Genomic DNA, 17,391 nt, shown 5'->3' with positions numbered 1-17,391 from the left:
ATTGTCTTCACATAGTCCCAGAATTGAAATGTTCCGGTTGCAGGCACTATGCCTGGTCACACAAATGGGGTACCGTTTTTATCAAGAGAAGTGTGGAAATACTAAGGGATAGGACTTTTAATGAACCCAGCAGCTCAAAGAACTTAAAATATAAGGAAATCGTGTGATTTTAGACGAAGTGTGAAGTTTGCAGGGTATTATGGGTAAGAAAACATTGTGGTATCAATGAAAGTCACAACACTCTAGACTCCCTGGGTGTTTAGTGTTTAAAACTGACTGGCTTTGCTATGTTTCCCTATATGCTGGCTGTCCCCCTCCCTGAATAATGCATCCATTCAGCATGCCAGGAGAGAGAAAATTGAGAATTATCCCCAATGCCAGAGCAATTTCAACCACATGTTCTAAGTATATTGCAACATATCTTCTCAGTAAGGTAGTGCAAGGCATTTATGTGCTCGATTTAGAGATGTAGAAAGCAAGAAGACTTGAATTCTGGTTGCAGTGATTCAGCCTCTATTGCGACTATAACGGGATGACCATCAAATAGGGACAACACCAGCCTACAACTATCTTGGGGTCTTGCTATCAGAGCGGCCACCCCAGTGATTCATATAAAACATCTAAGCTCAAAGACCAACCGAGTAATTTTCACACTGAGGCGGTTAAGCCAACGCCTGACAAGTCCAACAGCAGAGCCAATGCTGACATTCCTCAAGGCAAACATAATTCCAGCCATCATCTACTGCCACCTGGCTTTTCTAGAAGCTCTGGATCCATTTTGTAGTGGCAGCCCAGATAAATACCTCTAAGGCAGTGATGCAGATGCCCAGACAAGCAGGAATGCCAGGCTAAGTCTGGAACTTGGCCTTTGCATACCCAGTCTGGCATTACAGGGGGATTTAATTAAGTTCTACATCAGGGTCCTTAAAGCCTTGGACAACACCCACAAACATCAATTAGGATCGATCTTCAGGGAAGTGGACTCCCCTCGGCAGTTCAAGCTGAACCAAGCAATTGGGAACCTGAAGATCGAAGCAGAGAGTCTGCCCTTACTCGAGATTCCGCTATCTGCCTGAACAAATGCAGTGAAGCGGCAGGTCCAAGCCATTTTGTATGAAAAGGATTGGGCTTCACTCCGTTACTGGGTATACAACCTTTAGAACAAATCTTTTACCACGCACTACCATTACAACGCAGACATTACAACGCAAACCATTCCAACGCATTGCGCTGGGGGGCGCTCTAGGATAGGGAATACGTTTAATTTACTATCCAACACCTTCCCTAGTGTCCACGGGGACTGGAGTTGGAATAGTAAATTAAACTATTCACTATCCAGCACCCCAAAGCGCTATGCGTTGTAATGGTATGCGTTGTAAATACCGCGTTGTAATGGTATGCGTGGTAAAAGTATGCGTTGTAACGTCATACATCCCCGTTACTGCCTTAATACAATGGCACTGGATGCGTCCTATATCCCGGGGAAATCACAACAATACCTACGTTAGGCGCTCTCAGCCCAGGCATGCAGGAAAATTCTGTTCATTCGGTGCATTGCACTCAGGATCTTGGACTTCAACTTAACATGGGCCCAAATGGATGGAGCACCATTTTGTCGGTTCTGTTGTTATTATAAGGAATCCTGGTTACATCTACTATGCTGCCACCCCAAATTGGCCAGTGAGCATCATCGGCTGCTACGCCCCATTTTCAGGAACAAGGGCACAAGGACCAGCAAGGAGGCCTCAGACAGGTGCTTTTCTGAAATAAAAACCTGCATCCTTGCGAGAGTGGCGCAGTTCACACACCTAATTATTATTATTTTTATTATAAACATTATTTGTACATTTTCACTGTAAACTGAGCAGTCATATACAGACTCCTTCGAGACAATGTCCATTGACTTATTTATGCTACACAGTAGAGCCCCAAACACATAGCACCGCTGGATACACTTTTACATTTTTCATGGCATACAGCAGTCACAGCATCATACACAGTTAGAGAGGTACACGCACCCGTATCATCGCTGTCAGTCTCAGCAGTCTGACCACTTTCTGTTCCTATGGAGTTCAAAAATTCTCTACATAGGTCTCTCCGGGTTGCTATGTCCTCATCCAACCTTTCATCCCTGCGGCATGCTTTCATGTGTAGTTCCTCCACCAGGGACCACTCCCCTACATCTCTCAACCAATTTACAAGAGAGGGAGCCCACTCACCCATCCAGCAAATGACAACTCTCCGTTTAGCTAATACCAATGCTAGTTGCAACTGCTTGTTCGCCATTTCCTTCTTCTTGGGGTGTGGCGCCAGCCCTAGGAGGCACTGCTCAGGCTTAGCCTCCAACGCAATTCCCACCCTTCCACTGAGCCGTGCTACTACCTCAATCCAATACTGATGCACTTCCGGGCATTCCCAAACCAAATACATGAACCCAGCATGGGCTCCATTACATCTAGGATAGTCATGCGGACGGGTGGCATCAATACGAAGGAGCATCGCCGGGGTCATGTACATCTGCTGCAAGAAGTGCAGCAACTTTAGCCGGGCATTAGACGACACCTTACGTGTTAGTATACATACTCTGACCCACTCCCTCTCCTTTAACGGTGTCTGCAAATCTTCATTCCAAGCCTCCCATGCCCTATGCGCCAAAGACCCTGAGTCCGCCCTCAAGCCTTATACAATAAAGACACCAAAGTATGCCCTCCTCCACACGTTAACAAAATATCCAAGGTCTCGGTGGTCTTGGGCATACCCGGGTGCGTGGGTCATGTCATCTTGGCCACTCCCATTAGACCAGCATATTGTAGGTATTGCCCCTGTCCCAGGTTGAACCCTTCACATGATTGCTCAAATGTAAGATAGGTGTCATTTATATATAGATCAGCCAGCACCCTGCAGCCACACTTGGCCCACACATGCCTGGAAAGACATAGTTTCCGCCATCCTGCGCACAGGGACCAACTGCCAAACTGACAGCTCCGGGTGGAAGGAAGCCCACACCAACCAGCACTCGTTCCACAACGGTTTGCCATATATAGGCTGTTTGTCTCATAATATATGGCAACTCCACACTCACCCCCGCACCCTCCATCAAGAGCCTAGGGAGATCCTATGACTGCGTTCACACACCTAATTAGATTGGCACTCGCAGCCCTGCCACAGTCACCAGAACCCGCGGCATGCTATAAACTCAACCAGAAAAATAGCTTGGGCTCCCTGCAGTAAGAGTTCAAAACCAAACGGATGGATTCTGGCAACAAAGAGCCACTAACGAGAGCCGTAGCTCGGCCCAGCAGCTGAAAAGTTCACACCTTCAAAATTCTAGCCAAGGCCTCATAACAGCAACGAGGTGCTAGGAAGCAATACTTTATTCCTGACTTCCGGCACTTCAATACTCCATGGGCTGTGCCGAAGGCTGCAAACCAGAGCAGAGCGTCCTTATATCCAATGGCAACCATAAGTGATTTATTCTCAGGTCCCCCGCGTTTAACTATAAGAGCTTTTAACTCATAGATTTTTAACAGGTTTTTATGAAATGCTGCGCAGCACAAAAAATGCCTGCTCACTTGAAAGGAAGGAATTATTAACAAAATGTGAAATTGCACGCATAGCGAGAATTACCCTGTTAAGAGACTCAAGGATTCAAGAGGGTGTGGACGGGGCCGAGGGGTGCCAATTTTTAAGATCATTTTACTGTAAAGATTTTAAATAATTGAACGGGTAATAAATCTACTTAATTACTTACTACTGAAGTTTGTAGTCACTGTTCTTACAGCACCAAAAAAGCAGTAGAACTGTGGAAACAAACAAATGACATAAATCATGTTCTTATAAATATACACAATGTGCATGTTTTAAACCTAGTGTGAACTTTACCTCCTGTAAGGAAATGCCTCTTTTTACATGGTCACCCCAAAGTTTTGAACTGATGCTGCTTGTAAGTCCCTAGTATATGGTACCAGGGGTACCAGGGCCTGTAAGTTAAGTTGTCCATCAGGGCTGCAGAACTTGCTGTTTCCTGAGTGTGGAAAGAAAAGCCGCACCGACTGCTGAATTGTAACTGCCGCTCCTTGGGCTGGCAAAGGTCAGTGGAGGAGGAATGGGTAGTCGGGTAGTTTTTCGGGCTCAGGGGTTGAACGGGTAGTCAGGGTAGTTTTTAGCTGTGAGGGTCGGGGTAGGTCTCAGGGCAGTGGAAGGGGTTGGTGTAGTTTAAGGGACAATGAAGGGGTGGGGGGTCGGGGTTGTGTTTGTAAAGGGGCAGGGTTTTAGGGACAGCGCTGGGTGTGGGGCCCTTCAGGGTAGTGGCGACCTTAGCCAAGCATACCCGTTTACCATTCATGCCTATACCACAAAATTGCATGATAAAGGAATGCGTGATTAAGATGCATTTGTGGTTCGGGCTGTGTGATAGCAGCATGAGTGGTTTAACCATGCGTGCCTCTATCATACAACCGACAGACAGTCCTAGATTTAAGATTATTAGTTTGTCTTTGGGACCGCTGCAAAGCGTTTAAGGCAAAAAAGCTGGTGATGGGTGATAAGCTATTAATTATTAATTGGTGTTTATTTTTAATTAAGAAATACAATTTAGGTTACTTGAGTTATTATGCTTTCTGGTTTGTGCAAGAGGTATGTTTCACTGACTGTTCAGTGCAACTTGGAGCTTATGGTCTTGAAGTTACAAGACCTTTAATTGGACTAGGTTCTTGTAGTATCTAACATACACTTAAAAAAATTCATAGGCTGTTTTGCCAACAAATTCCTTGACTCAGTTTATGTGATTTCCATGAACAAAAATTAATTTTTTAAACAGTAAATTTCAAATCGAATTTTTCTTTCTTTTTTAAGTCTTTCCTGTATGATCTCAATTTTTTGAGCTTGGTAATATATAGGTAAAAATCCAAGTGGTGAATGTTGAACGTAACCTCAACAGTGATATATGTTATTGTTGTAGAGTTATGGTGTGGATGTAGAAATGCTGCCTTCCGAATGTGTGAAAGTAGAACTGGATCGATACATCAAAGAACACAATATGACATATTTGCATTCCTTCGATGATCTAGACTCGATTGCCGGTTATGGAAGGTAAGTGGATGTTACCCCCACAGAGGCAAACATTTCTTAGAAATGATTCATGTTTAGCAGCTTCTTTATAAGCCATGGTCAATTTATGTACAGATTGATGATGCCCTTTTCTACATATTACTTTATTACATCCATAAGTTTCACGGGAGGGTGTAGATGAGCTGATTAGACAGCACCAACGTCGTATAGTAGTGGTGTGAGATTGCGTATTTAGCAAAGCTCACATTCACAAAAACCTTCTTCGTGATGTAGGAATTAGTATTCGATCTTCAAGATGGCCAATCGTAGATTAGTAGGGAAAATGATTTTTTAAATGTCATTTTCTGAATTTACTCAAAGAGCCTTCACGCTGCACTTCAAGAGGTAGTGAATTCCAGAATTTGCCTGCAGGCAAAGAAGAGGATCTGTCTCACTCTTGGAGATGGCTAGACGAAAACAGTGTTGAGAAGAGAGCGCTTTGCTAGGCTTATACCAAGAGAATTTACTAGCCAAGAAGTCAGGAACTTTTTATTAGGCAACGCTATGGAAAATCACCTTTGCCTGAAATATCACCCTGCTGCAAATTGGAAGCCAATGTAGTTGCCTCTATAAATGGTCATGTATAAACACTAAATTAACGAGATGGACAGCTGCATTTTGCACCAACTGTGATTGGTGAATATGTTTATCTGGAACGAACAGATACATAGAATTACCATGGTCCAGTCTATACCATGATACAAGGGGGATCTTATCGCCCAGTCCTTCGACTCACATAAACACTGCCGCTTCACATGCCATTTCTTCTTTTTATTGCATTTACCAAGTATGACTAATTAATACTTTTATTTTTTAAAGGATTATGGCCGTAATTCAGAGTTTGGTGGGTAGGGTACTCCATTAACACTTTGGTCGATGTAGGAGGCATTTAGGAATGCAGACATTTTGCGAATGCATTGAAAGTTCTCCACATGAAAAAGTGCTGTATGCTTGCTTTAGAAATTTCTGAGTTTGTGAATCATCATTAGGGCACATGTGCAAGTTATGACTTTCTACATGATTAGATTATTTATTTATATTTTTTATACTTTGTTTTATTGATAATCCATGAGTACACTGAAAGGCACATATGTTACGAAAAAAGAAAGAAACAGAGCCAGAAAATCAAAACATCATAGCAGAGAATAATACATCAAACCATTGTATCAATAGAATTAAAAACATAGGGCTGATAAATATACACACAGAGCACCAAATCTTAAAAAAAAAACATTCTAAGAAGAAAACAGCATAACCTAGACAGCACCTTTATGCCTCCATATAGGCCACGACTGAACCCCAAATCTGACGACCTAATTTCATTTTTCCATCTACCTTTCAAAGCATAGGGGAAACATCCTTTACAACGAAACTTTTACCACGTAGTGCTGTTACAACGCAAGTATTACAACAAAAACCTTTGTAACGCATTACACTGGGGGGGGCTCTAGGATAGGGAATAGTTTTAATTTACTATCCAACACCTTCCCTGGTGTCCACGGGGACTGGAGTTGGAATAGTAAATTAAACTATTCACTATCCAGCCCCCCCAAGTATAATGCGTTGTAAATGTTTGCGTTGTAATACTTGCGTTGTAACAGCATGCGTGGTAAAAGCATGCGTTGTAACGTCATACATCCAAAGCAAAGAGGCTATATTCCATATTAAATATCTTGCCCTCCATGACTCAAAAGAAGGCTTGTCCTTTTGCAGCCACATTGATGCAATATATAGTCTAGCTACAGCTGTGGCAAGAAAGACCAGATATAGAAATTTACAGGATAATTTATCCGCTCCTGATCCCATCTCCACCCCCAGCAAGACCTGAGTGGCAGACAATCGTACAGGCCCACCCAGAATCTCAGCGAAACATTTCTCCATATGTCCAAACAACGTACTTAAGTGCCCGCACATGTAGAAGACATGGACCACATCAGCTGCATCAGTCCCACAGCGAAAGCACTTTCCGTCATTGACTCCTCTCCACTTAGATATTTTGGCTGGTGTATAATATAAATTAAAAACTGTCTTATAATGTTGGGCGTAGAGATTTGCAGACATAAACAATCGCCCTGCCAAGTCTATAGAAGTCTCCACCTGTATACCCTGACACCCAAATCGATTATTCCATTTGCGATTTTGGTCTTCCAGATCATTGTCAAAAGTGCCCAGCATTAAAGTATAAAGTGTGCCAATCCGTGCATCTTTCCTCACCGCCTCAATAAGGGGATTAGCTTGGATTTTCCATCCGGCTTTCAGCAAATAATCACACATTTGTAAATATTTACAAAAATCAGCCCGGGACAAATGAAATTGATCCCTTAGCTGCTCAAAGGACTTCAGTCCCTCATCATCAAATAGATCTCCAACAATGCGCACCCCTTTAGCCCGCCAATTGTCTACCACCCGGTCCCAAAATACCGATGGGAGAAGGGTGGTTGCCGTAAACGGATTGTACCAAGATACCCTTTCCACCTCATACTTCTTTTTAACCACTGTCCATACTTTATAAGCCGCACTAAGAACTTTAAACCTAGTTTGCTTGTAATTGCTCCAGTCCACATTAATAAACAATCAATTTTTTGCATCGCTGCCCAGCAGCATTTGACAAATAGAGGGAGATTCAGCCATAGCGGTTGGTGCTGCCTCAGTTAACAGTATATTCGTATGCTGCAGCATACAAACGTAGTATAACGTAAAATCTGGGACGGCCCAGCCCCTTTGCTCCCGCGGCAGAATCATATACTGCATAGCTCTGCGTGCTTTGCCCTAAGCCCACAAAAATCTGGCGCATACAGATTGTAATAAAGCAAGATTGATTCGCGAAATCTCCAAAGGAACCGATCTAAAAAAAATATAGTATTTTCTGCAAAATCAACATCTTAAGAACTTTACATCTTCCAACCATGGACAGATGTAAACACTCACATCGGTCCAATTGTTTGCGAACTCCCGCCACCAGCCGCCCACAATTAGACTCAACATTTGCACTCAGGCAGACCCGAATCCTAATCCCTAAATAAACCACCTCCTGCAAGACCCTTTGATCTGCAAATGCCCCTATATTGGCACAAGAATTTGTGTCTTAGATGAATTCAGTTTATAGCCAGACACCGCCCCATACTGTGCCGCCAATTGTTCTATTTCTGGCATAGCAGTTGCTGGGTTAGTTGTTACTACGCAACGTCATCTGCGTATGCAAAGGCACGGTATTGATCTTGCTGCACCATTACTGATTCAATCATGGAGCTGGTTCCTAACATTTTTTAAAACGGGTCTATATACAAGGAGAACAATAATGGGGAACAGGGACATCCCTGTCTTGTCCCACGTGTAATTGACACAAGCTTAGACTCAAGACCCATTATACAAATTCTAGCGACTGGCTGGCGGTATAGCGTTTGCAAAGCAGATAAAAACTGTTGCCTGAACTCACGGCGCGGCATCACCGCCCACAAAATTCCCCATGTAACGCAATCAAAAGCCTTCTCGCCGTCTGTTAGAACTGGCTATTTCTGGTAGGCTAAGGCTGAGGCCAAAGCCAGGCAGAAACCACCATTCTAGCCAGGGCAAGGAAGTCACACTCCAAGATAACCCCTGCTCACCCCCTTGGTAGCTTGGCACAAGCAGTAAGGCTTAACTCGGAGGCAATGTGTAAAGTATTTGCGCCAGCACACAACAGCAACAACATACTAGGCACACCACAAAAAAGACTCCACACAAGGTTATTATAAAATAACTTTTGTATTGTAAAAACACATCAGATAAAATCACACATGTACATTGTGCCACAAGACAGGGCCACATGGGCCACTGTCATAATCAGCACTTAGTAGAAATGAAATACTGTCAGAAATTAGAATAAAAGAATATAAAATCACTGTAGCACAAAGTAACAGTTATAAAATACATCCAGTAACTACTGGGAACAGGTACCAGGCCTCACTAGGTCCACCTGTACTAAAAGAACAACCACCTAAGTATCACACAGCGTTTAGGGGTCTAGGAAAGAACACATTACCCATGATGCATAAATATACATTCAGAGGAGTAGTAAAGAGAAACACATGATGCCTAAAACATTCAGAGGTGTAAGGACAACCACCTAAGTATCACACAGCGTTTAGGGGTCTACGAAAGAACACATTACCCATGATGCATAGAAAACACATTCAGAGGTGCAATATCCATACAATTGCGCAAAACTCACATAAGCCACTACCTGTGGCAGTCCCTAGGCCAACTGGCCTTGTTGGGGCTCAGACGCCCTGTGTCCAAATGTCAGGGCGCACTGCCAAGCAGCGCCAGTCCAAGCACAAGCCTAAACGTAGCAGGTGCCCACTACTTGCTGGGCACCAGTGAACATCCCAAAACCTAAACGGTGCAGCTGCCCACTAATTGCTGGGCAGCTGGGGAACTTCAAAACTGCGCCAGGGCCCTCACTGACCCTTAGGCGCAAACTGCCCCACTGCTGGAGCCACACAGGCTCTGAACTGCGCACTTGGAGCCACACAGGCTCTTAAACAATTACAGGGCCCTGGAGCCCTCGAGGCTCTTAACAAATCCCTCGCAGGCAGGAGGGGGCGGGCACCGGCAATGTGCCCCGATGCCCCCTCTTAACTAAAATGGCCCCCAAGAGCCTCTCATGGCTCTAAATAACTACGGGCCCCCTAGAGCCTCCGTGGCTCTAAACACAAAGTTGGCCCTGGAGCCTCGCTGGGCTCGTAAATCAAAATACCCCTTCAGAGCCTCTCTGGGCTCTACTTCAACGTTGGGGCGACCCACTGCCAACCGGGGCCGCCTTGCTGCGCCAACTATGCCTCCCCTAGACAGAGGGCAGGACACGGGCCATCGGGAGAGCCTACGGGCTCTACAACATGCAATGCCCCCGAGCCCTCGTGGGGCTTTAAACCATAAATATGCCGCCTTGAGCCTCACGGGCTCACATCCACTCGGGCCCTGCACTGAAGGGGAGGGGCGGGCACCGGCAATGTGCCCCGGCTGCCCCCTCCCCTTTGAAGGCACTCACCGTGCTTCCTCAGGCAGCGAGGGGCTCCTCTGGGCAGCGCGGGGCTCTCCTTCCTCCAACGGGGCCCCGTCTGCGCCTTCCGCCGCCTCAGCTCTTCTTCCCGGGGCTCCCTCCAGATCACGGGAGCCCCGGGCAGCCATCACTCCTCTTCGCCTCCTCTCATCGGACGGGCACCCAATCAGTGCTCGGTGGCCGGCGGGACTTCCTTTTTCAAACCGGAAGTCTCGCCCGGAGTCAGGCGCGATGCCGCCTGACTTCCTGTTTTCGGCCCGGCCGCGGCGGTGATTCCAAGTGGCAAAACGAGGGGTGGGCACCCTCGAAATCCAAAATAAAAGTAGAAACGGGGTGAGTACCCGTTAGGCAATGAAATAAATGGGGTGGCACCCATCTATAAAAATAATTAAATAAAGGTGCCGGGTGGGCACTGGCACTCGCACATAAAGCGCTAAAGGCCAATCCACAGCGCTCCTAGCGCTATAACAGCAACCAAAGCGCTCCCAGGCGCTTTAGGCTATAAGAAGCCCTGGCAAAAGCAAGACAAAGTTATCTGAAAGGAAATGCAGCTTCTCCATGCTGCAAAGGTCCCAGAGATTCCCAGGGGGCAAAGCCAAGTCCCCCCCATCAGCCCAAGCAAGGCAGAGGGGTCCCCCAAGAGTCCAGGAAAGTCCATCAGGTGTCCAGGGGCTGGGCAGCGCCCGCCCCTGGTAGACTCAAGTCAGAAACAAGAACAAATTGGAAGGGGACACAGCCCCTTCTTATACACAGAAAAGGCTTTGAAGTCTTTGTGTAGGCAGTGTGAGAACCAGCTAGAACTGGTTATAGGGAAGTCCTGTCAGTATTAGGGACAGAGGTGACCGTCGCCCAGCGGGGGGTGGAGCCAGCATTGTGGTTTGGCAGGCACAACCCTTCACTATCAGGTGCCATCTCCTCCCACTTCCCTGGCAGCAGATGCTGCCTTTCATCCATGGGCTGACTCAGACAACCTCCTGGGCTCTCCAGCCCCTGTCACCCTCAAACCAGACAGTCAGTCCACAAGCAGGCCCAGGCACTCCTGACCCAGGCTCACCAGCCAATCACACGCCAGACACAAATTACACAAATATGCCAACTTCTAAAAGTGGCACTTCTAGACTAGACACACTCATGACGCATATACCATTACACAGCATTCAATCTCACGAGTTCGCACATATCAAACTCGCCCCTGCACTCCCCACACATCAGGAACTACCATGGGCATACATATTCCCCATTCATTCCTATGGGAGGGCAGGTCACTCACCACACATACACAGAGAGCTCAAGCACTTTACGCTGTACCACAGTGAAAAAGTGCGCAGAGGCCTAAAATCACCCCCACCAGGTTCCAGAAACAGGCTAGGAAAAAGCAAAAAAGTCTAGGGGTGAACCTGCCTAAAGGGCCGGGTCCAACACAACCCCCTTCCAGCCAAAACGCAGGGTAGACCAATCACTCCACTGATGGGCTTCCTTGCTTTGGGCGACAAAACACGGACACGGACCTGTACAGCAGGGACACCTTCCGGTTCCACGCCACTCTGAACCCACCTGGTTACCTCCAAACAATAACTCTCTGACACAACTAGGATACCCCACTGGTACTCCCTAGTCATCCACGGCCAAGACCAGGCCATAGGCCATCCAAATCACAGGTCCTAACCAATCCACAGAGTGGGGGGCATTAACCCCTGGCACACAATAGCCATTCTCCACTCTTCCTCAGTGTAGCTACAACTACCACTGATCCTTCAACCTAAGGACCACACCCTCAGGCTGACCAAAGGTCACGGGCAAGAATGGCCCACCCTACCTCTACTTCTGGGTTTCCGCACCCTCACATAGAAGCACTCACCAGAACATAATTCTCCTACCAGATCAGGACCTCACTCCATCACTGGTCTACCACCTGGAAACTATTTCACTTCTGAGGTACAAAGCACACAGCACAGTTCCTCTTCAAGCAGGTGGGGGGACACAGCACACAGCAAAGTCCCCTTTCCTCTACCTTAGTGGAAACAACAAACTGCAGGTGGGCCCCAGATCACACAGCAAGGGCATCCCCCTCAGTCTCTTCAGCTGATCCACTTTGGCAGAGATTCCTCTTGACCTAGAAGTTTCCTAATCTCCTAACCTAAGATCTAAACCCTCAGGCTGCACCGGATTCAGAAGTAAGGACACCGTCCCTCTGCACCCCCTTCCAGTTCCATGACTACAGGCCCAGTATGTCTCAGGCTAGACAGAGCACACGCCAGCGGCGTATCAGCGACACACTCTCCTCCAGTACTCCCTATCACAGGGTAATTCTCAGTATGTCCCAGGCTAGACAGAGCACACGCCAGCGGCGTATCAGTGATACACTTTCCTTCAGTACTCCTTCCAGGTCAGGCCAACACCCCAACCTGGCTTTCCCCCCTCCTCGGGGAACGACCTCCAGAGGCCCCACAAATGGTCAAGCACTCTAGACGGTCAAATGCTCAGCGAGCCAGGACTTCTGCACCCTCCACTTAGGAGCGGTACTGCCCAACACCAGGATCGCCGGAGTTCTGGTTACAGACACCCCCGTCCTCTAGACACAGGAAGATCCTCCTCAAATGACCTGTAAGTACAGCGTAGGCCCCTGACCTGGCGCTCCCTTAGAGAACCCTCCAGGCCCTCAGGCAGGGTTTCGGGCCAACGTAGGACACACCGTCCCACACTCACTCCGCCTCCACTGAGACCGGACGTGAGCCCCTACACCCTACCCTTTCTACTGGGATCTAGCTGGGCTACACAGTAACCTCTTCTCCTACACAGGATCATCAGATACTCAAGCCACTCCTTTTGGAACCACTCCCTAATGCCTCTGCAAGACATCTAGCACACTGCCAGACATCCACCTTCTTGTCCAGTGCCTCTGCAGGACCTCCTGCACACCACCAGAGGTACACCTCACGTGCAAGCTCCTTAAACAAAACTCACACCAACTCCTCCAGTTCAAGACACCACTCATCCACATACTCCCCCTCCAGACTGGTGAGACAGTTCCTTACTGCCTCTGACTCACAACCTGTACCCCTCTTACTGAGCACCAGGCACCATACTCTGGGAACTGGGAATGGAACTTCACACGCACTGGACACATTTAAGCTGCCACCACTGGATCCTACCATACTGGGGAATCCAGACACACACACTACACTCAGGCGATAACCACCCTCCTGAGCTAGTCATTTCTCCTCCACACTCCCTCTCTTCCATCTACCCACACAGGAACAGGAATTGGGATTGGGCACTGGACCCAGCAAGGGATTCCTAATCTATGGGAACCTCCCCCTCTACTGGCGTCCTGCCCTGTCACTTTCTCTCATCTGCCACTAAACATAAAGCGCAGAAACACATTTGAAAATGACTCTCTTTGAGGAAAAAAATAAAAAACAATAATCCCAAACATGTGACTATCTGAAAAAAAATTGCAGAGTTTTGTAATGTAGCCAGCTGTCGCTGTGGCACTGCGCAAACACAAGTCCAAATCCGCACCGCTGACCAACAATGTTAGAACTGGCTATTTCTGGTAGGCTAAGGCTGACGCCAAAGCCAGGCAGAAACCACCATTCTAGCCAGGGCAAGGAAGTCACACACCAAGATAACCCCTGCTCACCCCCTTGGTAGCTTGGCACAAGCAGTAAGGCTAAACTCGGAGGCAATGTGTAAAGTATTTGCGCCAGCACACAACAGCAACAACATACTAGGCACACCACAAAAGAGACTCCACACAAGGTTATTATAAAATAACTTTTGTATTGTAAAAACACATCAGATAAAATCACACATGTACATTGTGCCAACTGGCACGGGCAATATTCACAAGGGATTATTCACAAGACAGGGCCACATGGGCCACTGTCATAATCAGCACTTAGTAGAAATGAAATACTGTCAGAAATTAGAACAAAAGAATATAAAATCACTGTAGCACAAAGTAACAGTTATAAAATACATCCAGTAACTACTGGGAACAGGTACCAGGACCTCACTAGGTCCACCTGTACTAAAAGAACAACCACCTAAGTATCACACAGCGTTTAGGGGTCTAGGAAAGAACACATTACCCATGATGCATAAATATACATTCAGAGGAGTAGTAAAGAGAAACACATGATGCCTAAAACATTCAGAGGTGTAAGGACAACCACCTAAGTATCACACAGCGTTTAGGGGTCTAAGAAAGAACACATTACCATGATGCATAGAAAACACATTCAGAGGTGCAATATCCATACAATTGCGCAAAACTCACATAAGCCACTACCTGTGGCAGTCCCTAGGCCAACTGGCCTTGTTGGGGCTCAGACGCCCTGTGTCCAAATGTCAGGGGGCACTGCCAAGCAGCGCCAGTCCAAGCACAAGCCTAAACGTAGCAGGTGCCCACTACTTGCTGGGCACCTGTGAACATCCCAAAACCTAAACGGTGCAGCTGCCCACTAATTGCTGGGCAGCTGGGGAACTTCAAAACTGCGCCAGGGCCCTCACTGGCCCTTAGGCGCAAACTGCCCCACTGCTGGAGCCACACAGGCTCTGAACTGCGCACTTGGAGCCACACAGGCTCTTAAACAATTATAGGCCCCTGGAGCCCTCGAGGCTCTTAACAAATCCCTCGTAGGCAGGATGGGGCGGGCCCCGGCAATGTGCCCCGATGCCCCCTCTTAACTAAAATGGCCCCCAAGAGCCTCTCTGGGCTCTACTTCAATGTTGGGGTGACCCACTGCCAACTGGGGCCGCCCTGCTGCACCAACTATGCCCCCCTAGACAGAGGGCAGGACACAGGCGCCATCGGGAGAGCCTAAGGGCTCTACAACACGCAATGCCCCCGAGCCCTCGTGGGGCTTTAAACCATAAATATGCCTCCTTGAGCCTCACAGGCTCACATCCACTCGGGCCCTGCACTGGAGGGAAGGGGCGGGCACCGGCAATGTGCCCCGGCTGCCCCCTCCCCTTTGAAGGCACTCACCGTGCTTCCTCAGGCAGCGAGGGGGTCCTCTGGGCAGCGCGGGGCTCTCCTTCCTCCAACAGGGGCCCGCCTGCGCCTTCCGCCACCTCAGCTCTTCTTCCCGGGGCTCCCTTCAGATCACGGGAGCCCCGGGCAGCCATCACTCCTCTTCGCCTCCTCTCATCGGACGGGCACCCAATCAGTGCTCGGCGGCCGGCGGGACTTCCTTTTTCAAACCGGAAGTCCCGCCCGGAGTCAGGCGCGATGCCGCCTGACTTCCTGTTTTCGGCCCGGCCGCGGCGGTGATTCAAAGTGGCAAAACGAGGGGTGGGCACCCTCGAAATCCAAAATAAAAGTAGAAACGGGGTGAGCACCCGTTAGGCAATGAAATAAATGGGGTGGCACCCATCTATCAAAATAATTAAATAAAGGTGCCGGGTGGGCACCAGCACTCGCACATAAAGCGCTAAAGGCCAATCCACAGCGCTCCTAGCGCTATAACAGCAACCAAAGCGCTTCCAGGCGCTTTAGGCTATAAGAAGCCCTGGCAAAAGCAAGACAAAGTTATCTGAAAGGAAATGCAGCTTCTCCATGCTGCAAAGGTCCCAGAGATTCCCAGGGGGCAAAGCCAAGTCCCCCCCATCAGCCCAAGCAAGGCAGAGGGGTCCCCCAAGAGTCCAGGAAAGTCCATCAGGTGTCCAGGGGCTGGGCAGCGCCCGCCCCTGGTAGATTCAAGTCAGAAACAAGAACAAATTGGAAGGGGACACAGCCCCTTCTTATACACAGAAAAGTCTTTGAAGTCTTTGTGTAGGCAGTGTGAGAACCAGCTAGAACTGGTTATAGGGAAGTCCTGTCAGTATCAGGACAGAGGTGACTGTCGCCCAGCGGGGGGTGGAGCCATCATTGTGGTTTGGCAGGCACAGCCCTTCACTATCAGGTGCCATCTCCTCCCACTTCCCTAGCAGCTGATGCTGCCTTTCATCCATGGGCTGACTCAGACAACCTCCTGGGCTCTCCAGCCCCTGTCACCCTCAAACCAGACAGTCAATCCACAAGCAGGCCCAGGCACTCCTGACCCAGGCTCACCAGCCAATCACACGCCAGACACAAATTACACAAATATGCCAACTTCTAAAAGTGGCACTTCTATACTAGACACACTCATGCCGCATATACCATTACGCAGCATTCAATCTCACGAGTTCGCACATATCAAACTCGCCCCTGCACTCCCCACACATCAGGAACTACCATGGGCATACATATTCCCCATTCATTCCTATGGGAGGGCAGGTCACTCACCACACATACACAGAGAGCTCAAGCACTTTACGCTGTACCACAGTGAAAAAGTGCGCAGAGGCCTAAAATCACCACCACCAGGTTCCAGAAACAGGCTAGGAAAAAGCAAAAAAGTCTAGGGGTGAACCTGCCTAAAGGGCCGGGTCCAACAGCGTCTAATAAAATAAGACTAAACGCATCCCCTCTACAATTGGCATTATCCAAGAATGTTATTACTCTATTAACATGATTAGTTTTTGGTGTGGGCAAGAATAGAAGGTGTACCCCGGCTCGTCCCCCCTCAGGGTAGCCCAAGCATCAGCCAAGCCGTGCGCTTCTACGAGAGATTGAAGCGCCTTGAATACTTTTGGCTTTCTCCCGCTATACCTATAGCTCACATCCCATACAAATTTAGGGGCCAGGTGAATAGATCTCCACACACTATCCCTGGAGTTGGCAATAAAGCCAATTCGATATTAAGCAACTCTAAAACTAATGCCTCATGAAGATTTTAGCCATATATAGAACATATCGTAAATTTCAACGTCCCACTGACACATTCAGCTATGGCCCATCTCCCATGTTTGTCCGTCAATGTTCTACTTGTACTAGCAATATGTTTTTTCGCTAGAATTGCAACACCCCTTGATGTAATAGCTTGTTCAGTGCTAGTCAATACCATATACCCCAACTCCAATAGTAGTTTTCTCTTGGCCCATGCTATGTGTGTTTCCTGTAGACATATCAAATCACACTGAAGCATCTGCCGCTCACTCGCCACCCGCTGTCTTTTATTAAGGTGATTTAAGCCCCTAACATTCAGAGAACCTAGTTGAATACCTTTATCGGCCATCTGTATCACCTGTACATTTAACCCTATAACACATGTGCCAAAGACCCCTTTTTATCACACATCGCAAGATAGTGTCCTCATGGATTATTTTCCCCCTCCAGCCCCATACCAACCCCCACCCCACCTACACCCCCT

The 17,391-nt window shown here is 47.9% G+C and overlaps 1 protein-coding gene across 2 annotated transcripts in view; it reads left to right on the top strand.

Annotated features, from left to right (window-relative positions):
• Window positions 1-17,391, top strand: part of LOC147750646 (serine racemase-like) — a 91,917-nt gene that overhangs the window by 57,175 nt on the left and 17,351 nt on the right. For both annotated transcript variants that reach the window (XM_086967258.1, XM_086967259.1), the window contains exon 4: window positions 4,961-5,091. In XM_086967258.1, coding sequence (XP_086823384.1) covers window positions 4,961-5,091 — 131 coding nt within the window. The remainder of the gene's footprint in view (window positions 1-4,960; window positions 5,092-17,391) is intronic.

This window comes from Lissotriton vulgaris, chromosome 1_1 (genome assembly GCF_964263255.1).
Source record: "Lissotriton vulgaris chromosome 1_1, aLisVul1.2, whole genome shotgun sequence".
In the NCBI taxonomy this organism is placed as follows: Eukaryota; Metazoa; Chordata; class Amphibia; order Caudata; family Salamandridae; genus Lissotriton; species Lissotriton vulgaris.
Note: the sequence above shows the minus strand (reverse complement) of the source record. Positions and strands in the feature narration are given on the sequence as shown.